Source organism: Podarcis raffonei, chromosome 3 (genome assembly GCF_027172205.1).
Source record: "Podarcis raffonei isolate rPodRaf1 chromosome 3, rPodRaf1.pri, whole genome shotgun sequence".
In the NCBI taxonomy this organism is placed as follows: Eukaryota; Metazoa; Chordata; class Lepidosauria; order Squamata; family Lacertidae; genus Podarcis; species Podarcis raffonei.
In genome coordinates this window covers 123,294,916-123,319,988 of record NC_070604.1, presented here as the reverse complement: position 1 = coordinate 123,319,988, position 25,073 = coordinate 123,294,916, and the positions used below count along the sequence as shown (strand labels likewise).

Genomic DNA, 25,073 nt, shown 5'->3' with positions numbered 1-25,073 from the left:
CAGGCGGAGCGAGGTCAGCCCCAGGGCGACGGCGGGGGCCGGAGGGGGCTTTCCTGGCCGAGGCGCGCTCGGAGGGGGCGTGGCGACGCCTGAGGGAGAGAGTCGGAGGGGCGAAGGAGGCTGCCGGCCGCGTCAGGTGAGGAGGAGAAGGGCCGCCGGTTGTCCCCCTCGCTCTCCGAGCTCCGTGGGGCGCCGGGTTCGAGTCCTGACTGGGGTTGGAGGGCGGTGGGTGGGGCGGTGGCTGTGTGACCCAGTGGTTAGAGCCATGGTGGGATGGAGGGGGGAGGGGGACCAAGCCTCGAGGCCGCTCTCGGGGGGTGACATTGAGCCGCCCTCCGCCTCCCTTAGCTTCAGCCCCATGCATTGCACCGCAGGGGGTTGGACTAGAGGACCCCTGGGTGCCCCTTCCGACTCTACAGCTCCAGGATACCTCACAGGGCTGTTGTAGTGGGGGAGAGAGAGAGAGAGAGAGCCGTGTTCGGACCCAGGAGCTCCTTTGGAATGAAAGGCGGGATGAGATGATGATGATGATGATGATGATGATGATGATAATAATAATAATTTATTATTTATACCCCGCCCATCTGGCTGAGTTTCCCCAGCCACTCTGGGCGGCTCCCAATCAGTGTTAAAAACAGTACAGCGTTACATATTAAAAACTTCCCTGAACAGGGCTGCCTTAAGATGTCTTCTGAATGTCAGGTAATTATTTATCTCTTTGACATCTGATGGGAGGGCGTTTCACAGGGCAGGCGCCACTACCGAGAAGGCCCTCTGCCTGGTTCCCTGTAACCTCACTTCTCGCAATGAGGGAACCGCCAGAAGGCCCTTGGCGCTGGATCTCAGTGTCCGGGCTGAATGATGGGGGTGGAGACGCTCCTTCAGGTATACAGGACCGAGATCAAGGGGATCAGGGAGGATTTATGCCTCCCGAGGGATTACCAGGGGCGACGGTCACATGACTGATGCACACACACACACCCTGTGTTGTTGGGCTGAAGGAAGTGGGGTGGGGGGTTTTGTATGGAAGGGAAGTGAGCTCAGTCAGAGCAGTACGGAAACTCCCGGCGTCAGAATTGAGGCCCTAAGAAGAGCCCCTGCAGCTGGATCAGGCCAAACCGGGGGCCCCATCCAGGCCAGCCTCTTGCTCTTGCAGTGGTCGGCCAGGTTCCCTCATGGCAAGCCCACAAGCAGGGCCTGGGGGCAGTAGCCCTCTGCTGACCGGGGATGCCAGAGGCATGCCTTGATAGCCTTTAACTTCCATTTTTTTTAGTACAGTGATACCTCGGGTTACATATGCTTCAGGTTACAGACGCTTCAGGTTACAGACTCCGCTAACCCAGAAATAGTACCACGGGTTAAGAACTTTGCTTCAGGATGAGAACAGAAATTGTGCTCCAGCGGCGTGGCAGCAGCGGGAGACCCCATTAGCTAAAGTGGTGCTTCAGGTTAAGAACGGTTCCAGGTTAAGTACGGACCTCTGGAACAAATTAAGTACTTAACCCAAGGTACCACTGTACAGTGATTTCTCGGGTTACATACGCTTCAGGTTACAAACTCCGCTAACCCAGAAATAGTACCTCGGGTTAAGAACTTTGCTTCAGGATGAGAACAGAAATCAGGCTCCGGCGGCGCAGCAGCAGCAGGAGGCCCCATTAGCTAAAGTGGTACTTCAGGTTAAGAACAGTTTCAGGTTAAGAATGGACCTCTGGAACGAATTAAGTACATAACCAGAAGTACCACTGTATTTATATTCTGATTGACAAAACCCTGCCCTAGTTCCTTAAAAGTTTCCACTACACCAGTCCTGAAAGACCTGCATTGGCTCCCAGTACGTTTCCGAGCACAATTCAAAGTGTTGGTGCTGACCTGTAAAGCCCTAAATGGCCTCGGTCCAGTATCCCTGAAGGAGCGTCTCCACCCCCATCGTCCAGCCCAGACACTGAGGTCCAGCTCCGAGGGCCTTTTGGCAGTTCACTCCCTGCGAGAAGCCAAGTTACAGGGAACCAGGCAGAGGGCCTTCTTGGTGGTGGCACCCGCCCTGTGGAACGCCCTCCCACCAGATGTCAAGGAGATACACAACTTTCCAAAGGCTTCTGAAGGCAGCCCTGTATCAGGAATTTTTTTATGTATGACCCTTTATTATGGTTTTTTATGTGCTGGAAGCCACCCAGAGTGGCTGAGGAAAGTGGAACCCCAGCCAGATGGGAGGGGTGTAAATAATAAGAATTACTATTATTACAAACCATGACAACGAGGAAAGGACAGAGAGATTATTACTACAATGCAGAATACTTCATAGCCTCTTTAGAACAGTCAAAGTGCTTAATGCACACAGTCCTATCGTCATACTTACAACAGCCCTGTGAGGTAGCAATTGTTTTCCCCATGTTATACTCTTAGGAGAGGGAGTGGTTTACTTAACTACGGCCTCATGGCGGGCATGAAATTCAGACCAGGGATTTTGTAATTTGTAGTCCAGTCTCCACATTGCTCCAGCCTCACATGTATGAAACTACCTGGGCTTGTGTGGTTGTTTTTCTTTGGTTGCATATTTTTTTTTACAGGTAGTATATTTGCCAGTTTTGAAACTTGATGGATACTATGGCTCTTATAGAGAACAAGGGAGGGCTTTGAGCTGATGGCAGATGCTGGAGGCCCAAGAAGAAACTGTTCATTTTGTTAATATTATGCTGGCACACAGGAAGCTGCCTTATGTTGAGAAAGATAGCTGGATCATATGGTTCTCTGTTCACTGACAGTGTCTCTCCAGACTCTCAAGTCTTCCACAGTTCTACCTATAAATGTTGCAGATTCAGCCTGGGCCCTTATACATGCAAAGAATATGCTCTACCACTAAGCTATAGCCTCTTCCCAAAGACCTTAATGGGGGTGGACTAGGTTTAGGTATTACTTAGTGTGGGGTGGGATTTGGTTCAGAGGGATGGTGTGGTCCCAGAACCATTTTAGGGTTTGGACCCACCTGCAAGGAGGGAGCTTGGTGCAGCATTGAGAGGAACTTGTTCCTTTGTAAAACTTTTAATATCGGATATATTGTGGACCAATATTTGCCTTAGTGAAAACAGGCTCCCAAATGCTTCAGTGCAGCATATGCTTCCTAAATAGGAGCCATGCTGGTCTCCAAAAAAACCAGACCTGCCCTCCCGCCTCTGAAGGCTAACTTGTTTGTAACATGGAGCTGGGGAGGTTGGTTCCTGGAATGAAAGATTAGGGAAATGAATGGGCAACATGATTATGAGCCGAACACGTGTAAGAATTCTTTGTTGAGGTATTTGACTTTTAATAAAGCTGAATTTCTTGTCTTGGAATGGAGAGAGAATGCTTTGAGCACAGTGTTAAACAACATAGGCTCTTTACAGTCTTAATCTGATGTGTAAAGCTATCCTTTGTCATTTCTTAAACATGCTAAGTGCCTGTTCAGGTAGAGATTTAAAACAAAGACAGAGACACAACAGTAGAAAACTCTGTTTACTGGGGTTGCAAACTCTCTGGCTTTACCAAAGACATAGGGCTACTTTGCCCCTTGGGCAACATTGCTTCAAAAAGTTTCCATAAAATACTGGGGGGGAATCTGCAGTCATTTAATCGGTTTTGCATCTTTGCACTGTAGAGAAAGAACCACATCATTGTGTCTCAGGTTGTGGTTTCTGCTTGCCCAGTGATCTGTCTGAAGACTTGGCAGTGGCTTTGGAAAGCAAGTGGGGTGGGGGGAGTGATGACCTTGACTTTCCTGGACCGGGCATGTGAGCTGAATTGGCTGAACAACATGAATGTTGCTAACAAGCCAAGCAAGATAAATCACTGGCTGTCTAACCCCCCCCCCCTCATTTCAGATTCCAAAATGACATCCATGCTGACCTGCTCTGCCAGAACGCTTCCTGCTATCTCGCCATGGGCTGCTCGATTAGGTAAGTTCAGCTGCTTCTGGTTAGGCACCAAATTTGTACAAATATTAAAAGAAACTAACTGTAACGTTGACAGCATGAATCATTTATCTTATTTGAAGCTTTTGCAGCGTCTTGTAATTGTGTCTAAATATGTCGCTCTGTTTTTATACTTCATGTTTATTTCAAGCTGCTTTGGGCACGATCTGCCATAGAAAACTTGCACAATAACTAAACTAGGATGCCAGTGGCCCTGCCTAAATGATTCCTTTTGTTTTAATGCCTTATCATCTGAACATCTGTGCCAGATTGCTTTGTCTGTAAACCAGGACAATCAATTGCACAATAGGCCAGTTGCATATTTGGAAGTGATCTGAACTTGAAAGCACTGTCATCCAAATGGAGTCCAAAGAAAAGCTGCAGCTGTATTCCTGCCACTGTTCATCCTAAACATTAGAGTCTCTTTGATCTTTGGTAATTGAGATAATCTCTGGTGCTGTTGCTTTGTTCCTAACTTGGATTTTGTTCTGCTTTTCTTCCAGCTGTAAGATCCCTCAGCTGTTCGCCCCAGTTACAGACAGCAGGTAAACCAATAACATCACCAGTAGAGCAACCCTAAGGTGGAGGTGGGGTGGAGAAGATGCTCTGTTGGAGAAATTGTCCTTCGTAAGACCTGCCAGCTCATGCTGGCCAGAGCAGAAGGTGGGGAGAAGGGACATTTTCTTCTTTTCCTGCTGTGGTCTGGGGTTTGGTTTTTAATTCCCAACCACGGATGGCAGGACAGCAGGCAGTGGCTGGGGAATAAAGTACATCAACTTAAGGGCTGGTGTAGTCTTGCAACTAGCTTGGGAGTGTGTTGGAGGCTTAGGATCATACAGATCCCCTGTCAAACTTGGAAAGAAATTCCACTGGTTGATTTCAAGTACAGTGGATGCTCAGGCTGCGAACGTGATCCATGCGGGATGCACGTTCGCAACCCGCAGCGTTCGCAGCCCACGTCAGTGAATCTGCGCATGCACGGATTGCGATTCAGCGTTTCTGCGCATGCGCAAAGCACGATTTTGTGCATATGTGACTGCCAAAACCTGGAAGTAACCCGTTCTGGTACTTCCGAGTTTCGGCGGTCTGTAACCCGAAAAAATGCAACCTGAAGCGGCTGTAACCCGAGGTATGACTGTAAGTGCATTGCATCTCTCAGTTGATTCTGATTTGTCTTCTTAAAACAACAGCAACAAACTAAGAGAGAAATCCTTTCTAGCTCCAGCAATAGTTTCTTGTTTTGCCTTTTACATTATTACAAAATTGTTAGGGATCTAGTAGCAACTCTCTGTGATCTCAGGCCGGCACTCCCAGTGATGTACAGGAATCTTGTAAGGGAGTGGTCAAACTGGAATAACGGTTTAATGAGACTGATTGCAGGTTCTTGGGAAGAGAGTCTCAAGGCTCTCAATAAGATAACCTTGGGTCCTCTTTACAACCAGGTCTCCAAGTCTCTTTACTTAGTGTCTTCTTCCACTGAATTGGGTTAGGCATGCACTACCTACACCCAAGATGTACTTTAGACTTTGATTTTGTCTTGTTTCTGCGAACATTTTGTGCTCACTGCAAAACATACCTGTGCGGAATTCACAAAAGCTGGTGTTCTGGTACAGAACGTCACCTTGCGAAGTGAGACCCTCTTTATGCAATAGAAACTGGGTGTCCCTGTTTGCCTGGCTTTAAATTGCATTTGCTGTTTGGGGATCCAAGATTGCCCCAATATCTAATAGGCCATTTATTGTTATGTTAGCAACCTTGTCCGTAAAAGTTATTTCTTTATACTCAATTCCTTCAACTTTTCAGCATTTGGGAGTAGGTTATAAGGATTAGCACTTTTCAGTGTTCATGAAACTTTGTGTATGTTGTTTCAGGAGTATGTTTTGCCAATAGATTGGGCATAGCGGAACACACACTCTTGAATGCTTCTCAGACTGAATGGTGACTGTGATGGGGAATTAAACTCAGGTTTTGACTTAAACCAGGGATGGAGAACTAATGACCCTCCAGGTCTTGTTGGATTGGGCTTCAATCCGCCCCAGCAGGCACGGCCAGTGGTCAGGGATGGTGGGAACTAGAAGCCAGCAGTCTCTGAAGTGCCCAGAGTTCCCCCTTCCTGGCTTAAACTCAAAAAGGACTCTCACTCAAAAACCCATGCTTATCATTCTCTTTCCACAGCTCAGCCCAAGACTAAAAAAACCTTGGCTAAAAATGGGGTGAAGAATATTGTGGTGGTGGACGGGGTTCGCATTCCATTTCTGCAGTCAGGAACCTCGTGAGTATTAAATCCTTCCTTGTAAAGTCTGGGGACTTGTAAAGGACTTCTAAAGTCTCAGGGGAAACCTGGTGTTGACGGAGAAAATGCCTGTGCAGCTTACTGCTAATAAAATTAATTTAAAGTTAACTGAAGATGATGCGCTTACTATCCTGGCATTGTAAATAAGAGACTCGAGGAGGCAGATACCATTGTCCTGTGCCCATCCGTAGAGCAGTGAGTGGCTGAAAAGTTATGAGGCATTGCCAATATTTACCAGGCAACGTCCCCTTTTGCAGTGGACTTTACTTCCATTAAGTAATTCAGTATATTTTCATGGACCAGCCTTATGATCCAAAACAGCACTCGTAGCAATGTCGAATTACTTATAATTAGTTATTGATTGGTTATATTATTTTGTCGATTAAAAGTCGACGTTACAAGGTTGCTGGTCACATCATTTTTCTCTGTTCATGACCTGTGCCACAAACTAGATTTAATTAACACCCATATTAGAGTGCTTTGTAAATTGATAGTCATATCCTTTTATATACAAACCTTTCATGCTCTTCCACATCCGTTTAACGTTCCTAACGCTTCTGTTAGAATCTTTTAGCTTCTTTTAGATTCTTATAGTCTTTTGTATATACCTTCTGTTTTAATAATTTTAGCTTTCCAGAATGTTTTGCAGATTTTAAATGATTGTACCCCACCCTACTTATGCTGGTCTGTGACCGTAATAAAGATTTGATTGATCTGTTCACCCTGCACTGAGCAAAAAAAATTAGAAATCCTTGCATTGTTCAGACCTTAATGTTTTCCTTTCCTCTCTAATCGTCAGGTATGCAGACTTGATGCCACATGACTTGGCCAGAGCGGCACTAAAGTAAGTAGTGAGTTAATGGGTAAAACAACAACAACAATTGGATAGTTTTTTTCCCTGAATGGCAGGAGTTACACTCTAGATTTACTTGGAGTGACAAAACAAATATGTTAGTGGGGTAACATGGCTGCTATGAAAGCTGTGGATCTGGGTGTGCGCAGCAACTGGATCTCTGCTGCTGTGTTGTTGCTGAGCAAACAGGTTGTTGTTGTTTAGTCGCTGAGTCGTGTCCGACTCTTCGTGACCCCATGGATCAGAGCACGCCAGGCACTCCTGTCTTCCACTGCCTCCTGCAGTTTGGTCAAACTCATGCTGGTGGCTTCGAGAACACTGTCCCACCATCTCGTCCTCTGTCGTCCCCTTCTCCTTGGGCCCTCCATCTTTCCCAACATCAGGGTCTTTTCCAGGGAGTCTTCTCTTCTCACGAGGTGGCCAAAGTCTTGGAGCCTCAGCTTCAGGATCTGTCCTTCCAGTGAGCACTCAGGGCTGATTTCCTTCAGAATGGAGAGGTTGGATCTTCTTGCAGTCCATATTTCAAACAGTGCAAAGCTGTTGAGCTTTTTCGGCAAAATCGCAAATTGCCATTTTTGATATCTTTTTATGGAAAATGGCACTGCCAACATGGGCAGCCATACATCTGGATTTCCCCAGACATTTTACTGATTTCTGGCCAGATGCTGGATATGTACAGAAAATTCGAACGTATGGCAACCCTAAAGCAGGTTCATCTTCTAAACCCAGTTGCTTCACAGCTAATGTGAAATAACCACCAAGAGGGAAATGCTCTTGGTTTGGCCTGCCTACCACTGATTTTTTCCTCTCTGACTTTTTCCCGCAGAGGCTTGCTGAACCGGACTGATGTGCCCAAGGATGTTGTGGACTACATTGTGTTTGGCACCGTTATCCAGGAGGTGAAAACCAGCAATGTAGCTAGAGAGGTATGTCAAATTATTGAAAGAAGCGCTAGGCAGCTACACAGCAGAACATCTCTCTGCGGTCGCTTGAATACCAGTTGTGTGTTTTATGAATGGGCAATCACGGTGGGTGTCAACCTGTTCATTCCCTGGAAGCTGCCTAATAACAAGTCCTTGGTCCATCTGCCTCAGTATTGTCTACAATATCAGGCAGCAGTGGCTCTCCAGGGTTTCAGGCTAGAGTCTCTCCCCACCTTACCTGGAGAGGCTGGGACCTTCTGCTTGCAAGGCAGACCCTCTGCCACTGAGCCACGACCCCTCCCCTAAAAGAGAGCCCATATCAGCAGACTTTGAACTTGCCAGCTGGGATCCCCTTTCGTTTACAAAATATTTGATGTTGCCAGTGCGCCTGTCTGCGTAAGCGTAGATTGCAAACACTGGGAATCGTCAGTATTTATCAGCAACCCTTGGCAATTCTCCACCAGTGACTTTTTGTTTTGCGTGCAAATGATCCCTGGTTTCTGACCGTGGCCAGAACGTCTTGCAGTACCTGCACCTGCTCTCTTAAGGCCAAGCAACCGTTTGTGCGGCTGTCTGGCAGGGAAAGCCCAGTGCCATCGGACGCTGTGTAGAGCTGCCTGCTCCAGCCTGGCAGTGCTTCTCCAGGATCCTGCCACAGCCTGCTGGCTCCCATCTCACAGGCTGCTCAGTCCAGCCCTTGTTTTTAATTTTAACTTCCAGCTCTGTCCTGAACTTTCACCCACTTGGCTGTGTCTCAGGAGCAGCATTCTGTGGCAATGTGTATCCAAGCCTCCATGACTCAGGTGTTTTCCTCCTGTCTCATGGACACGTGGCGGGGGCTGTCTTATCCCGTAGCATCACAGAATTGTAGTGTTGGAAGGGAGCCAAAGGGTCATCGGGTCCAGCCCCATGGAAATCTTCAGCCAGGCCATTGGCTCACCTAGCCTAGGGCTCTGCGGACTCTGGCTAGCAACAGTTTCCTACTACACCAGCCAGTGTGGTGTAGTGGATAAGAGTGGTAGACTTGTAATCTGGGGAACCGGGTTCGCGTCTCCGCTCCTCCACATGCAGCTGCTGGGTGACCTTGGGCCAGTCCCACTTCTCTGAAGTCTCTCAGCCCCACTCACCTCACAGAGTGTTTGTTGTGGGGGAGGAAGGGGAAGGAGAATGTTAGCCGCTTTGAGACTCCTTAAAAGGAGTGAAAGGCTGGATATCAAGTCCAAACTCTTCTTCTTCTTCTTCTTCTTTTTCTTCTTCTTCTACTTCTACTTCTACTTCTTCTTCTTCTTCTTCTTCTTCTTCTTCTTCTTCTTCTTCTTCTTCTTCTTCTTCTTCTTCTCTCTGGTAGAGATGGGCTTTTCCCAGCCCTCGTCCCCCTTTATCCAGAGATTATGAAGCCTGGTCATAATTGTCATTAGGCTGAGCGCCATGACCATTTATGCAACTTTTTTTTAACCATTTATGCAACTTTTTTTCTAGAGTAAGTAATGCAAGCATTGGTGATGCAGTCAATTTAAAAAAAATTTTTTTTGTAAGTTTGTTTATTTGGTTTTCAAATCAGAGTTTTACACTCACATATCCAACATACAACATAAATTTTTTTCCCAAGGAATCTCCTGGACTTCCCTGCTCCCCTTTGTGGGTCCTATTATTAATCATTTCCTCCTGCATCTTTTATAATAATTCGAATCTTTTACTTCTCCATTATGTTCAAAATTCACCATTAAACTAAAAGTGTTATTGCAGTCCTAACGGTTTTAACTGTTTACAGTTGTTTTTAAGACAAATTATAAATTTTCCCCATTCCTTATTAACGTTTTGGTCTTCCTGATTTCTGATTCTTCTGGTCATTTTTGCCAGTTCCGCATTGTCCATCAACTTGATGCAGTCAATTTTAATATTTTCCTCCTGACAAATGTTGAGCTTCCCCTTCTGTCAGCTTGATTTAAATGTATGGAGTAAAAATAGGATTTATTTATTCACTTTATACCCTGCCCATCCTCTCGAAGGAGCCCAGGGTGGCAATTACATGTTATCTTATTCATTTTATTGCATTTATACCCTGCCTTTTACGCCCAGGAGCTCATAGTGACATACATGGTTCTCCCCCTCCTCATTCAATCCCCACAAAAACCCTGTGAGGTAGGTTAGGCTGGGAGGCAGTGTCTGTCTCCAAAGGGTCACCCAGTGACCTTCATGGCCAAGCAAGGATTTGAACCCTGGTCTCCTAGGTCCTGGGACGTGGGTGGCGCTGTGGGTTAAACCACAGAGCTTAGGACTTGCCGATCAGAAGGTTGGCGGTTCGAATCCCCGCGACGGGGTGAGCTCCCATTGCTCGGTCCCTGCTCCTGCCAACCTAGCAGTTCGAAAGCACGTCAAAGTGCAAGTAGATAAATAGGTACCGCTCCGGCGGGAAGGTAAACGGCGTTTCCGTGCGCTGCTCTGGTTCGCCAGAAGCGGCTTAGTCATGCTGGCCACATGACCCGGAAGCTGTATGCCGGCTCCCTCGGCCAATAAACGAGATGAGCACTGCAACCCCAGAGGCGGCCACGACTGGACCTAATGGTCAGGGGTCCCTTTACCTTTACCTCCCAGGTCCTAGTCCTGCACCACTGGCTCTCAGCGTACATAACTTGTCACATTTTGCGGATATTTTGTCTTCATCCTCAGAACAATAGTAGCCTCTTCTGAAATGCTGAAATCTTAAAGTGCAATTAGGTGAGTGCTTCCAGTGAACAAGCAGAGACTCCAGAATGTGTGCTTAGGGGACAAATGGTTTCATTGACCGCTACCCTACTTTTGAATAGCAGAAGATTCATAGTTTCTGCAGGCTTCTTGTGCTAGCAAGTGGTTGTCTGTACGGACCCAAAGAGTAGATTCACCTCCCTGCTCAGCCACATAATATGTCAAATGGCCTTTGGCAAGACCCAGCAGCCCCTCAGGAGATTTCTGCAAAGTCAACTGATACACAAGTCGCAGCCTGCTTCCCACCGCAGGAAGTGTTGTAAAGACAAGCTCTTTCTCAGCACTCTGTTTGCTAAGCTTTCTGCATTGTGTTCCTCTCTGTAGGCTGCCCTGGGAGCTGGCTTCTCTGACAAAACACCTGCCCACACGGTCACCATGGCGTGCATCTCTTCAAACCAGGCAATGACAACAGGTACCAACGTTGCCTGGGGGTGGGCACAGTTGAAGAACAAGGGGGCATGCAGCCATTGGCTGTAGAGTTGCAAAGAACCTGTAGGATGCTTCTCCAGCAGGAAGCAAGGCATTGCCCTGGGTCTCCTAAGTGGGAGTTCATTGCTCTCTGCTCTGTCCAGAAACAGCAGCCTCCTCTTTCAAAAAGCACCTTTCTTTTCATTTAAAAAAAAACTGTTAAATGTTTGAACACATGTTGGCAAAAGCCAAAAATGCATCTCTCTCTGGTAAGCAGCCCTGTTCCTTCTTGTGGATTGATGGCTGGACACGTGCCTGGTCAGTGGTTCCCAGGTGGGTGGTACCACCCCCTGGGGCCAGTGGGTTTACCTAGGGGAAGGCTAAGAGACAAGCGGGGGGCAGGGGGGGCACTGGATTGGGCCCTCTTAGGGCCTTGATCTTTTATTTACAACTGACCAGGCTGGAGCCCAGAGCGGAGCAGCTTCCTCGCTTCGTAGTTAAAGTTTTACCGTTCTTATCGCTTTCAATTTTATTTTCTTTGGTCACGTTTGTTTGTATTTACGATTCTGAGTCATCACAAGATGGCCAGCTGTTGGCAATGGCGGGTTTCACTGGATCAGGGTCTTCCCTTTTGTTGAATCAATTAAACTAAATAGTTTTCATTGGATTTTGAGTAATTGTGCAACGGATGGTTAATGTTATGAATTTTATTGTTTTATCATTTTCATCAGAGGGTTGTGTAGAGCAGAGTTCTGAATTATGCTTTTCATAGGGTAGGGCAGGTGCACTGGAGTGAGTTTATGGAACCAAGGGGGCAGCGATCCAAAAATGTTTGGGGACCACTGTGCCTGGTCCTATGCAGAAGGGGTGTCTGGCAGCTTCTTGCTGCTGTCCCACTTAGGACAGCAAATGGGTGAGATCTAAGCAAGACAGAGGAGCAGGTTGACCTAGGAGGCTGAGCATGGAAGGAAGAAGGTTCAAAACAGCCCATAGAAACACCCCCCTCCACTTACAATGGGAGCAACTAGAGGGCAAGAAATTTTCGCAGTTGCAGTAGACACTGCGCTCAGTAAAAATGGATGGAAATGGTTTCGGTTGAGCAAAGATTTCAAGTAAGAATTGGCGAATGTGTTGCTTCAGGTGTTCTAAATCTGGAAGGCTGATAACCTTTCTGTAAATGCTCTAGACCAGCCTTTCTCAACCTGTGGGTCCCCAGATGTTGTTGAACTACAACTCCCATCACCCCTAGCTAGCTCAGGGATGATGGGAGTTGTAGTCCAACAACATCTGGGGACCCACAGGTTGAGAACCGCTGTTCTAGACGGATTGGGCTGGAGTCTGCGTAAAGAGGCCATGAGGCCATTTCCCTCAGACCACGGCCACCTGCTGCTACCACATGGGGCAGGTAAAGATGTGGGTGCAAAGGACACTCAGGAGCTTAAAGGGAGCGCCTGGCCGTTCCTTGGCGAGTGGGAGCTCCCCCTGGGCAAGTACCCAAGGGCAGTGGCAGGGAGGGCATTTCTCACGCAGGAGGTCATGCTGCCTTTTCTCTCCTGGAAAGTGTAACTCCTGGGCGCCTCCTTCCTCCCAATCTCTGCAGGAGTCGGTCTCATTGCATCTGGCCAGATGGACGTGGTGGTGGCTGGTGGCGTTGAGCTGATGTCCGACGTTCCCATCAGACACAGCCGGAAAATGAGGAAGACAATGCTTGGACTCACGAGGGCAAAAAGCTTGGGCCAGAGGCTGTCCCTCATCTCCAGGATCCGTCCCGATTACTTTGCTCCAGAGGTAAAAACAATGAACAAGGCTAACCCCATTTCTCTCTCCTCTTGCTTGTTCGGTGAGGACAAAAATAGGACAAACCAAGTGACTTCAGGCTGGCTGGTGGCTCGTGGGCTGGGACAGTTGAGTGTCTCTGTCCTCTGTTCTTCACGTCTTCAGCTCCTAAAACAACCGTTAGTCTGGTGTTCAGTTCCCAGCACTCAAGGAAACCAAGAAGCTGCGAAAGAAGCTGAATGCTGGAAAATTCAGGACAGACCAAAGTCCTTCTTCACATATAGTTCGCATATAGTTAAACCATGGAACTCACTCCTGCAGAGGGCAATGATGGCCACCAGCTTGCCTTTAAAAGAGGGTTATACATTCATAGAGGAGAGGGCTTTCGACAGTGTCCACCGTCAGAGGCAGTGATGCTTCTGAATACCAGTTCCTGGAAACCGCAGGAGAGGAAAGTTGTTCTTGTGCTCAGATCCTGCTTGCTGGTTTCTTAATAATGATAATTTGTTAGTTCTACTCTGCCCATCTGGCTGGGTTTCCCCAGCCACTCTGGGCGGCTTTCAACAGAACGTTAAATACAGAATAAAACTTCAGACATTAAAAGCTTCCCTAAACAGGGCTGCCTTCAGATGTCTTCTAAAAGTCAGATAGTTGTTTATTTCCTTGACATCTGATGGGAGGGCGTTCCACAAGGTGGGCGCCACCACCAAGAAGGCCCTCTGCCTGGTTCCCTGTGACTTCACTTCTCGCAGGGAGTGAACCGCCAGAAGTTCCTCGGAGCTGGACCTCCGTGTCCGGGCTGAACGATGGGGGTGGAGACGCTCCTTCAGGTATACTGGGCAGAGGCCGTTTAGGGCAGGGGTTGGCAAAGTTTTTGTGGCTTGGGCCAGTTCACGGTCCTGCAGATGCCAGAATGGGCTGGAGTGTGCGCGTGTGCACACATGCATGTGCAAACGCTATTTCCCGTGCTCCTTCTGGCGCTGAGGAGGCATGTGCAGCTTCCCATTGGCTACAGGAGCTTCCTGCAGCCAATGGAAAGCCGGCCAGTGTCGCGGAAGGCGGTCCCTGCTCTGCTCTGTGCCGATTTAGCATGTCGCACGGGAGCCAACCGAGCGGGCGGTGGGGGTCCATGGGCCGGTTAAATGACCCCCACGAGCTGCTTGTGGCCCATGGGCCTCAGGTTGCCGACCCCTGGTTTAGGGCTTTAAAGGCCACTGTGAGAAAGGATGCTGGACTAGATGGGCCATTGGTGTTATGTTGGAGGGGATGCCAGGAAACAGGGAATTATGTTCACATGTGGTGGGGGTGTATATATGTTAAAAAAAATGGCAAAGGGTGTTTAAATCTCCCATTCCTGGGTAAGGTGATTGAGAGAGCGGTTGCTGAACAGCTTGGTAGGTTTCTGGATGAAACATCGGCTCTCGATCCATTCCAGTCCGGCTTCCGCGCTGGTCATGGGACCGAGACGGCTCTGGTCGCCCTAACAGATGATCTCCGCAGGCAGCTGGATCGAGGCGGGTCAGGGCTGCTGATTCTTTTAGACCTGTCAGCAGCCTTCGACATGGTCGATCACGAACTCCTAGACCACCGCCTTGCCGACGTGGGGATCCAGGGCACAGTCCTCCAATGGCTGCGCTCGTTTCTCTCTGGTCGGGGACAGAGGGTGGCGCTTGGGGGGGAATTGTCATCGCGCCACTCCTTGGTGTGTGGAGTGCCTCAGGGTGCGATTCTCTCCCCGATGCTTTTTAACATCTTTATGCGCCCCCTCGCCCAGCTTGTTCGGAGTTTTGGGCTGGGTTGCCATCAGTATTCCGATGACACCCAACTCTATCTGTTGATGGATGGCCATCCTGACTCGGCCCCAGACACACTGACCAGATGCCTGGAGGCTGTGGCTGGATGGTTACGTGGGAGCCGGTTGAAGTTAAATCCTTCGAAGACAGAGGTCCTCTGGCTGGGACGGGACGATATGGGATTGAGGGGGCAACTCCCATCTCTTGCGGGGGTGCAGTTAGTGCCAGCACCGTCCGTTAAGAGTTTGGGTGTAATCTTCGATACCTCCCTCTCTATGGAGGCGCAGATTACAGCTATAACAAAGGCGGCATTTTTTCATCTCCGCCAAGCTAAGCAGTTGGCCCCTTATCTCTCTCGCCCTGACCTAGCCACTGTGATCCATGCGACGGTCACCTCCAGACTGGATTATTGTAACTCGCTCTACGTGGGGCTGCCCTTGAGACTGACCCAGAAACTCCAGCGGGTGCAGAATGCCGCGGCGAGACTCCTTATGGGGTCTTCGCTGCGAGACCACATTCATCCGGTGCTATATCAGCTGCACTGGCTCCCGGTGGAGTACAGGATCAGGTTTAAGGTGCTGGTTTTAACCTTTAAAGCCCTATACGGCCTAGGACCCTCGTACCTACGGGACCGCCTCTCCTGGTATGCCCCACAAAGAAACCTACGGTCTGCAAATAAAAACATCCTGAAGGTCCCAGGCCTCAGAGAGGTTAGGCTGGCCTCAACTAGAGCCAGGGCCTTCTCGGCTGCGGCTCCAATCTGGTGGAACGCTCTGTCAGAAGAGACTAGGGCCCTGCGGGACTTGACATCTTTCCGCAGGGCCTGCAAGACAGAGTTGTTCCACCAGGCCTTTGGTCAGGGCGCAGCCTGACTCCCTCCTCTGGCAACCTGCACAGAGCTTTGTTTAATGGTTGCCATTAACTTGATTTTAATTAATTTTTATAATGAAATATTTTTAGAATGTTGGTTTATTTGATTGTTTGATTATTTGATTGTTGTTAGCCGCCCTGAGCCCGGCTTCGGCTGGGGAGGGCGGGATATAAATAAAATTTATTATTATTTATTATTATTATTATTATTATTAAAGAGATAACATAAATCACTGGGTTAAAGCTGACTGAAAGTCCAGAGGTAGCACTGTTATCAATTTACGAGGGGGTGGAAGGTTTGCAGGCTGTGAAGGACTTGCTCACAAACTTATTGAAAGCTGCATGAATTATTATAGCTAGGACGTGGAAGGGGCAAGGTGAATATAAAATGGAAGAATGGTATAAAGAGGTGTGGGATATAGCTATGAATGATAAATTAACATGTGCTGTTAAAGTAAACAGGGAATATGCAGGAGAAATGATTTTGAGGAGATATGGAGGCTGTTTGTAGAATTTGCACTGTTAAAACGGAAAGGGGTCAAACCATTGCAAGAGGTGTTGAAATTTTGGGAGGTTGGATAGTTACAATGGAATGGTCTCGGTGGTGGGTTCACATTTTTGTTCTTATTTATTTATTATTATTATTTGTGTTGGCGCTGTCTGCATGTAGCTCAGGGGTACTTTGGACCAATGGTTTGATTCGGTACCGGGCGCCTTCCTATGACCGATTTTCACCAAGCCCTCTCTGGCTCCCACCAGCTCCCAGCCGTGGCCGAGTTCTCCACCAGCGAGACGATGGGCCACTCGGCAGACCGCCTGGCAGCCGCCTTTGCCATCTCGCGCTTGGAGCAGGACGAGTATGCCCTGCGCTCCCACAGCCTGGCCAAGAAAGCCCAGGACGAAGGGCTCCTCACTGACCTTGTGTCCTTCAAAGTGCCAGGTACCGCGGTGGGGGTCCTGTTGGGAGGAACCCCTGGGCAATTCGTGGGGCATCGCTTGGGAACTTGTGGATGGGGAGGGGGTAAGAATTATCTGCTGCAGGAGGGGGAAGCCCAGTTCTCTTCCACCCACATGACTGAACCTAATGGTCAGGGGTCTCTTTACCTTTACCTTTACCTTTAAAATGAGGCTGCATTTTAAATTGCATTTTAACCTGTATTTTAAATTGGGTTTTTTCTTTTTTTTCTTTTTCTTTTCCCCCTATTATGTTTTTACTGTGATTTTATTGGTGTTTACTCAGGGCGGGATATAAATAAAAATTATTATTATTATTATCATCATCCTCATCATCACATTTGGCCGACTTTGATCCTGAATCTGGGTGTACCACTTTGGCTGCTGTGACCCCAGGCAGAGGCAGAAAGTCCTAGTGAAAGGAAGGGCTTCTAGGAGCAAAATGGGTGGATTGGGGATAGGGAAGAGAGGGCCTGTAGGTACGGGAGACGTTGCTGAGGAGAGGGTATCCTTGGGCACTGCAGAAATGAGGAAGCCTGAAGCTTAAATACTGGTCTGAAAATAGCTAGCCAAATCTTGGGACTCTGCAGGGCTCTAAAAATCCTTGGTTCTGCCAGGCAGGGACACGGTTGTGCGGGACAACGGAGTCCGCCCGTCATCGATGGAGCAGATGGGGAGGCTGAAAGCCGCCTTTGTCAAGCCCTACGGGACAGTCACAGCCGCCAACTCGTCTTTCCTGGTAAGGCACCACACGCAGCATCATTTGAACAAGGGATTTTCAGCTGCGCTAGAATCACTGGAATCATCGACCAGAGTTGGAGGCAGCGATGCTTCTGAATACCCAGAAACCTCAGGAGGCAAGAGCGGTCTTGTGTTTGAATCCTGCCCGCAGGTTTCCCATAGGCATCTGGTCAGCTCCTCTGCGAACAGGTTGCTGGGCAGGATGGGGCCCCCTGGGCCTGATCCAGCTAAAGGCTCTTCTTGCATCCTTAGAGCACTCTGTGGCCCAAGATTTAGCTGATATGTGTTTATATGATTTAAAATAGATAGATAGATAGATAGATAGATAGATAGATAGATAGAGGTACCCCTGACCATTAGGTCCAGTCACGGACGACTCTGGGGTTGCGCGCTCGTCTTGCTCTATAGGCTGAGGGAGCCAGCGTTTGTCCGCAGATAGCTTCTTACGGGTCATGTGGCCAGCATGACTAAGCCACTTCTGGCAAACCAGAGCAGCGCACGGAAACGCCGTTTACCTTCCCGCCAGAGCGGTACCTATTTATCTACTTGCACTTCGTGCTTTCAAACTGCTAGGTTGGCAGGAGCAGGGACTGAGCAACGGGAGCTCACCCCGTTGTGGGGATTCGAACCGCCGACTTTCTGATAGGCAAGCCCTAGGCTCAGTGGTTTAGACCACAGTGCCACCCGCATCCCTTTTAGATAGATGATAGATAGATAGATAGATAGATAGATAGATAGATAGATAGATAGGGCTAAAAGAGGTAAAGAAATTTGACTTTGCAGAGATAGAGATCTTACTTTTGGTTTGCCAGCAAACTGCAATTGGCTCTGTACAGACATACAGCGTCCCTCTTTAGGCCTGTCCCCAGGGGGCCAGTGGGATGGGAGGAGAGACTGCCAGTGCCTGGCGCTCACTTGCCTGCTGCCAGCCCGTTGTTTGGCATTGAACATGAATGGAGCGTAATCTCTCATCAGGCCCAGCCGGGATGGCCAACTGTCAAGGGGGATGGGAGTTATGGCCCAACAACAGCAGAAAGACCACCTCAGCTTTCTTTCCCCCCCAACCCCTCCTGCTTTAGGCCCTATGTATCAATACCCCCCCCCATAAACAGCTGTCTCTCCCCTTTCCTGGCACCACAGATGCAGGCTGGCTGCCTCTTTGAGAAGGAGGCTTTGATCTCGACATGTCATAGAAGGACAGTGAATTTTAAGCCTTCCTTTTGAGTTCCTGAGGTTGAAACTCACTAAAATGCAACGTCCTTTTCCCGATTGTGATTTCTGCATTGCAGGGGGTCAGGCTGGATGACCCTTAGGGGTCCCTTCCAACTCTACAATTCATATGTAGTGCAGCTGAATACAGAGACAGGCAGATTGTGGGGGTAGGAGCGGTCCCTGCTCTTGGCTGACGGAATATTCTTGGCTCCTTTCCCCCAGACTGACGGGGCCTCGGCGGTGCTGCTGATGTCCGAAGAGAAGGCTTTAGCGATGGGGTACAAACCAAAGGCCTACCTCAGGTACTACGCGGGCATCCATCATCTGCTTTTCCACACCATCCCTTTTGATAGTGTGGCAGGCCTTTCCCTCCGCTGTCTCCTCCCTCCAAGAACCCCCAACTTATTTGCTTTTCTCCCCCAGGGATTTTGTGTACGTCTCCCAGGACCCAAAGGACCAGCTCCTGCTTGGGTATGTTGCAAATCGTTCTTCCTCTCCGTTGAAAGACCTGAGGCTGCCTTTCCAGCCACACACAGCCAGTTCTGCCCTCTCCCAAAGCCGCCTGGCTATATCCTTTCCTAGTTTGTTTATTTGTTGTGTTTATGGGACGCGGGTGGCGCTGTGGGTTAAATCACAGAGCCTAGGACTTGCCGATCAGAAGGTCGGTGGTTCAAATCCCCGCGACAGGGTGAGCTTCCGTTGCTCAGTCCCTGCTCCTGCCAACCTAGCAGTTTGAAAGCACCTCAAAGTTCAAGTAGATAAATAGGTACCGCCCTGGCAGGAAGTAAACGGCGTTTCTGTGCGCTGCTCTGGTTCGCCAGAAGCGGCTTAGTCATGCTGGCCAGAAGCTGTCTGCGGACAAACACCGGCTCCCTCGGCCAATAAAGTGAGATGAGTGCGGCAACCCCAGAGTCGGTCACGACTGGACCTAATGGTCAGGGGTCCCTTTGTCTTTACCTATATTCCAACTCTTTTCTCCAAGGAGCTAAAGGTGATGTGCATGGTTCTCCCCTTCCTCGTTTAATGCACCACAACAGCCCTGAGAGGCAGGTTAGGCTGGGAGAAGGCAGCGACTGGACCCTGGTCACCCTGTGAGCTTCATGGCTGAGTCCAGATTTGAACCCCCGTCTCCCAGGTTCTAGTCCAACACTCTAACCCAGGCATCCCCAAACTCGGCCCTCCAGCTGTTTTGGGACTACAGGTGAAACTCGGAAAATTAGAATATTGTGGAAAAGTTCATTTATTTCAGTAATTCAACTTAAAAGGTGAAACAAATATATGAGATAGACTCATGACATGCAAAGCGAGATATGTCAAGCCTTTATTTGTTATAATTGTGATCTTATAGTGTACAGCTGATGAAAACCCCAAATTCACAGTCTCAGAAAATTAGAATATTAAATGAAATCAGCAAAACAAGGACTGCAAATAGAGCAATATTGGAGCTCTGAGAAGTAGAAGCATGCATATGTACTCAGTACTTGGTTTGGGCCCCTTTTGCATCAATTACTGCCTCAATGCGGCGTGGCGTGGCGTGGCTCCCCAAATCTCATTTCTGATGAGAGCAGCTTTTGCATCTCATTTGGAAACCAAGGACTCAGAGTCTGGAGGAAGAATGGGGAGGCACACAATGCCAGATACTTGAAGTCCAGTGTGAAGCTTACACAGTCTGTGTTGATTTGGGGAGCCATGTCATCACAATATTCTAATTTTCCGAGTTTCACCTGTACAATTCCCATCATCCCTGACCACTGGTCCTGTCAGCTAGGAATGATGGGGGTTGTAGTCCTGAAACAGCTGGAGGGCCGAGTTTGGGGTGCCTCCTCTAACCATTAGGCCACACTGGCTCTCAGTGGGCAGTTCCGATATTCCTGGGGCGATTGGGGTTGGGCAGTTTTCAGGTCCTGCAAGTAGCTGGGGCCCGAGGCAGGCAAGGCAGGGGCCACCCATCTCTTTGACTCTTGGGCATGCATGCCCAGCCCCTTCTACTCTCTCCGTGGGGTGGGACTCAAGTGGTTGACATCAGCCCCATCCCAGAGTCATTCAGGGGAGGCGGCCAAGTTGGAGCAGGTGAATGCTGATTAGTGGCAAGAAATACAAGTTTGCCAACAATGCCCGCGCCCCAGTTTGGGTGCCTGGATTTTGGAACCGAGGCCTTGAGAGAGGGGGCCAAGCCTGAGTCCTGGCAGCTCAGAGGAACTGCATAAAACCTTATTGCACTTTGGAGTGGTTCTGGTTGGGGTGTCACAATTCCTCCTGCCCACCAGCCCCCATCTCAGTACAGTGGTACCTCTGGATGTGAACGGGATCCGTTCCGGAGCCCTGTTCGCATCCTGAAGCGAACGCAACCCGCGTCTGCGTGTCTGCACATGCGCACGATGTCATTTTGAGCGCATGCTCAAGTGGCGAAACCTGGAAGTAACGTGCTCTGTTACTTCCGGGTCTCCATGGAGCGCAACCCGAAAACACTCAACCTGAAGCTACTTCAACCCTGTATTGTGTCTTGTAGGCCTTAAGCAACTAAAAATAGCCCTGAGCATCTTAGCAGAGGATGGGGTGCATATTCAACCCAGAAGGGCTTTCTGGGTGCTGGTGAGACAGGCAGCGGCCCCCGGGGCTGGCCCCTGCAAGCCTCCTCCCTAGGCAGGCAGCTCTTTCTGCATACACAGCCACTCTGAACACCGCTCTCCGTTCTGCTCTCCTCCCAGGCCAACCTACGCGACGCCCAAAGTCCTGGAAAGGGCCGGCTTAACAATGGCAGACATTGATGTCTTTGAATTCCACGAGGCCTTTGCAGTAAGTATTTCTGAGAGGGGAGGCTGAGAGGCCATAGGATAGCCATCTTCAAACATCTGAAGGGCTGCCGTGTACAAGACTGAACAAGCTTGCCGTCTCCTGCTTCAAAGGGTGGGACCTGGACCAGTGGTCTCCAATGGTGGACCCTCCTTCCTTTGAGGCTTTTAAAGAGAGGTTGCGTGACAGGGATTCCTGCCTTGCAGGGGGCTGGACTAGATGGCCCTTCGGGGCCCCTTCCGAGCCTACAGTTCTAGGGTTCTTTTTTTTAAAAAAACCATTTTTATTGATTTTCCAATAAAAAACATCCAATTAATATGTCCAATCATAATACTCCAATTAGATAGAAAACAGGGGAAGATGGAAAGGAATTGCTGAAATAATTAATAGAAGTGGAATACAAAAAGGGAGGTGTGAGGAGGTCGTGGAAATATGTGAAAGGAAGATAAGATATTGAAATTTTTTTCTCTTTTTATTTGTTTGTTGGATGTGTTTTTAAATTGTTTTTGTTTTGTCTTGTTAATTTAATGTTTTAGTGTTATGTAGTGTCTTTGTAAGGGACGCGGGTGGCGCTGTGGGTTAAAGCTTCAGCGCCTAGGACTTGCCGATCGAAAGGTCGGGGGTTCGAATCCCCGCGGCGGGGTGCGCTCCCGTTGCTCGGTCCCAGCGCCTGCCAACCTAGCAGTTCGAAAGCACCCCCGGGTGCAAGTAGATAAATAGGGACCGCTTACCAGCGGGAAGGTAAACGGCGTTCCGTGTGCTGCGCTGGCTCGCCAGATGCAGCTTGTCACGCTGGCCACGTGACCTGGAAGTGTCTCCGGACAGCGCTGGCCCCCGGCCTCTTGAGTGAGATGGGCGCACAACCCCAGAGTCTATTAAGACTGGCCCGTACGGGCAGGGGTACCTTTACCTTTACCTTAGTGTCTTTGTATTGTAACGTATTGGGGTTTTTTTGGTTTTTTGTAGTGTTTAAATTGTGGTAAAAGTAATAAATATTATTTTTTTAAAAAGGAAAAATAATAATACTCCAACTAAAATAAAAAACTAAAAAAAGACCAAATTATAGTCCAAATTATAATTATTAATTTTTCGGAGCTCCCCACAGTCTGCATCTCTGAAGCATATCTTCACATCTTAGTCCTGCTTCTCCTTGTATCCATATTTTCCACATCTCGATTTTAATGCTTCTACAGTTCTAGGACTCTTATCTGCTGTTGCTGCCCGAGAGCATCACCCTTCCTCTCCCTTTTCCCTCCTAGGGGCAGATTCTAGCTAATATGAAAGCGATGGATTCGGATTGGTTTGCCCAGAACTACATGGGCAGGAAGTCTAAGGTAAGGGGCCAATGTTGGCAGTTTTGCTGTGAATGTGCATCCTCCTCCTTTATAGCCTCCCCTTTGCCTTGCCTGTGGGTGGCGCTGTGGGTTAAACCACAGAGCCTAGGACTTGCCAATCAGAAGGTCAGTGGTTTGAATCCCCGCGACGGGGTGAGCTCCCGTTGCTCGGCCCCTGCTCCTGCCAACCTAGCAGTTCGAAAGCACGTCAAAGTGCAAGTAGATAAATAGGTACCGCTCCGGCGGGAAGGTAAACGGCATTTCCGTGCGCTGCTCTGGTTCGCCAGAAGCGGTTTAGTCCTGCTGGCCACATGACCCGGAAGCTGTACGCTGGCTCCCTCGGCCAGTAAAGCAAGATGAGCGCCGCAACCCCAGAGTCGGCCACGACTGGACCTAACGGTCAGGGGCCCCTTTACCTTTTACCTTCTTGCCTTGCGTGCAAAATGGAAAGGGCCTGGGGCAGAGGCAACATCATTGAAGAGTGGCTGGGGAAACCCAGCCATATGGGTGGGGTATAAATAATAAATTATTATTAATAATATTATTGAGGAGACGATGATTGGAGCTGGATCAGTGGCTCCCAATTCTTTCCCCAAGGACCACTTGAAAATGCACTGCGCTCGAAGCTGTGTGATTTTTAATGTAGTTTTATTGCTTCTTTAATTTATTTCATTGTATTACACAGTGAAGGGACGCGGGTGGCGCTGTGGGTAAAACCTCAGTGCCTAGGACTTGCCGATCGCACGGTCGGCGGTTCAAATCCCCGCGGCGGGGTGAGCTCCCGTCTTTCGGTCCCAGCTCCTGCCCACCTAGCAGTTCGAAAGCACCCCTAAGTGCAAGTAGATAAATAGGTACCGCTTTATAGCGGGAAGGTAAACGGCGTTTCCGTGTGCTGCGCTGGTGCTGGCTCGCCAGAGCAGCTTCGTCACGCTGGCCACGTGACCCGGAAGTGTCTCCGGACAGCGCTGGCCCATGGCCTCTTAAGTGAAATGGGCGCACAACCCTAGAGTCCGACACGACTGGCCCATACGGGCAGGGGTACCTTTACCTTTACCTTACACAGTGAATTCTATGGAATTCAAATTGAACATGTGCTTCACCTATGCACCACCTGAATGAAACTGGCCGGCCACTGGCGGCCTGAGGACCACAGTTTGGGGAACCCCTGAACTCAGTACCCAGTTTTCAAGGCCAGGGCTTTCTCTCTTCTCACTGCCCCCACGGCTTTCCTCCTTTGGCATCTTGATGACCTGGAAGGACCCCCCTTGATCTTCCACCAGGAGTTGATCCTTCCCCACATTGGTGGTGAGTTTGGTAACTCGCACTCAGGGCCCTACGTTCTCTTGCCTTCTGCTTGCAGGTCGGCGCTCCCCCTCTGGAGAAGTTCAACAACTGGGGCGGGTCGCTGTCCCTGGGACACCCCTTTGGGGCCACCGGATGCCGCTTGGTCATGACCGCTGCCCACCGGCTGAAGAAGGAAGGAGGGCAGTACGGCCTAGTGGCCGCATGTGCCGCTGGAGGACAGGTAAGCCGAAGGAGCACCACCACGCCCTCCCAGTGGGACTGCCGCCTGCCTGCCTTGCCGTTGGCATCTCAGCCTTTGCAGGGTCTTGCTAAATAGCAGCCTTTGCTGTCCTCCTTTCCCAGAAATCCCACCCCCTTCCTCCTTCCTGCCTCTCTGTGGGAGGGGAGAGGTTTCTTCCTCCACCTGCAGGTCCCTTAATGAATAAACCCTTTCCTGTTCCTCTTCTGCCTGCAGGGCCACGCGATGATCGTGGAGCGTTACCCACAGTAACCCCATCCAGGACTGTCTTCCTCTCGTCCTTCGTGACACAGCCGTCCCGCTTCAATGCGCTAATGCCAGAATCCCTCCCTGGTCCTTCCTCGAAAGGACGCCCAATGGCCTTTGTACATATTTTCTAGTAGCAGTTCTGCCTAGTCCATAGAGGGGCCTTCTGCAGTTTATCTTCTGAAATGCAGGACACCTCCTCCTCGTATTCTTGCATGAGAACACCTTAAAGATTTGGAGTGCTCTGACTTCCGAAAGCAGCAGTAAGTCCAGAAATGAATGCTTCGGTTTTTAAAGTTAAGCCTGGTGCCGTTTTTCAGTAGGGTTTTCGATCTGAACTGCAGTCAACTGGGATATTTAATTTTTCCCAAGGGGCGAGGGCTCAGCACGAAGGAAGTGGACTGTTAACAAAGATGGAGCGTTTGTGTCTCCACATCTGTGCCTTAATAAATGAGAGATACAAGCCGGGGATGGCGAGTGTGTGTCTTATTCTCTCCAGTTACAGTGGTGCCTCGCAAGACGAAAAGAATCCGTTCCGCGATTCTCTTCGTCTAGCGGTTTCTTTGCCTTGCGAAGCAACCCCATTAGCGGCTAAGCGGATTAGCGCTATTAGCGGTTTAGCTGCTTAGCGGCTATTAAAGGCTT

General features: G+C 49.3%; 1 protein-coding gene across 2 annotated transcripts; it reads left to right on the top strand.

The window, feature by feature from the left end:
- The first annotated feature begins 16 nt into the window (after positions 1-16).
- Positions 17-24,569, top strand: HADHB (hydroxyacyl-CoA dehydrogenase trifunctional multienzyme complex subunit beta). 2 transcript variants are annotated; one of them, XM_053383879.1, is made up of 16 exons: positions 17-136; positions 3,855-3,929; positions 4,448-4,489; positions 6,120-6,216; positions 7,037-7,081; positions 7,917-8,016; positions 11,083-11,170; positions 12,767-12,954; positions 16,365-16,545; positions 17,177-17,298; positions 18,735-18,814; positions 18,936-18,983; positions 21,221-21,308; positions 22,565-22,639; positions 24,000-24,164; positions 24,399-24,569. In XM_053383879.1, exons 2-16 carry the CDS (start codon positions 3,863-3,865, stop codon positions 24,432-24,434), a joined length of 1,422 nt encoding a protein of 473 aa, XP_053239854.1. In that variant the 5' UTR covers positions 17-136; positions 3,855-3,862; the 3' UTR covers positions 24,435-24,569. The 2 variants fall into 2 exon arrangements, with proteins under 2 accessions (XP_053239854.1, XP_053239855.1); XM_053383880.1 differs by lacking the exons at positions 17-136; positions 3,855-3,929; positions 4,448-4,489 and adding an exon at positions 4,528-4,607.
- The last annotated feature ends 504 nt before the right edge of the window (positions 24,570-25,073 follow it).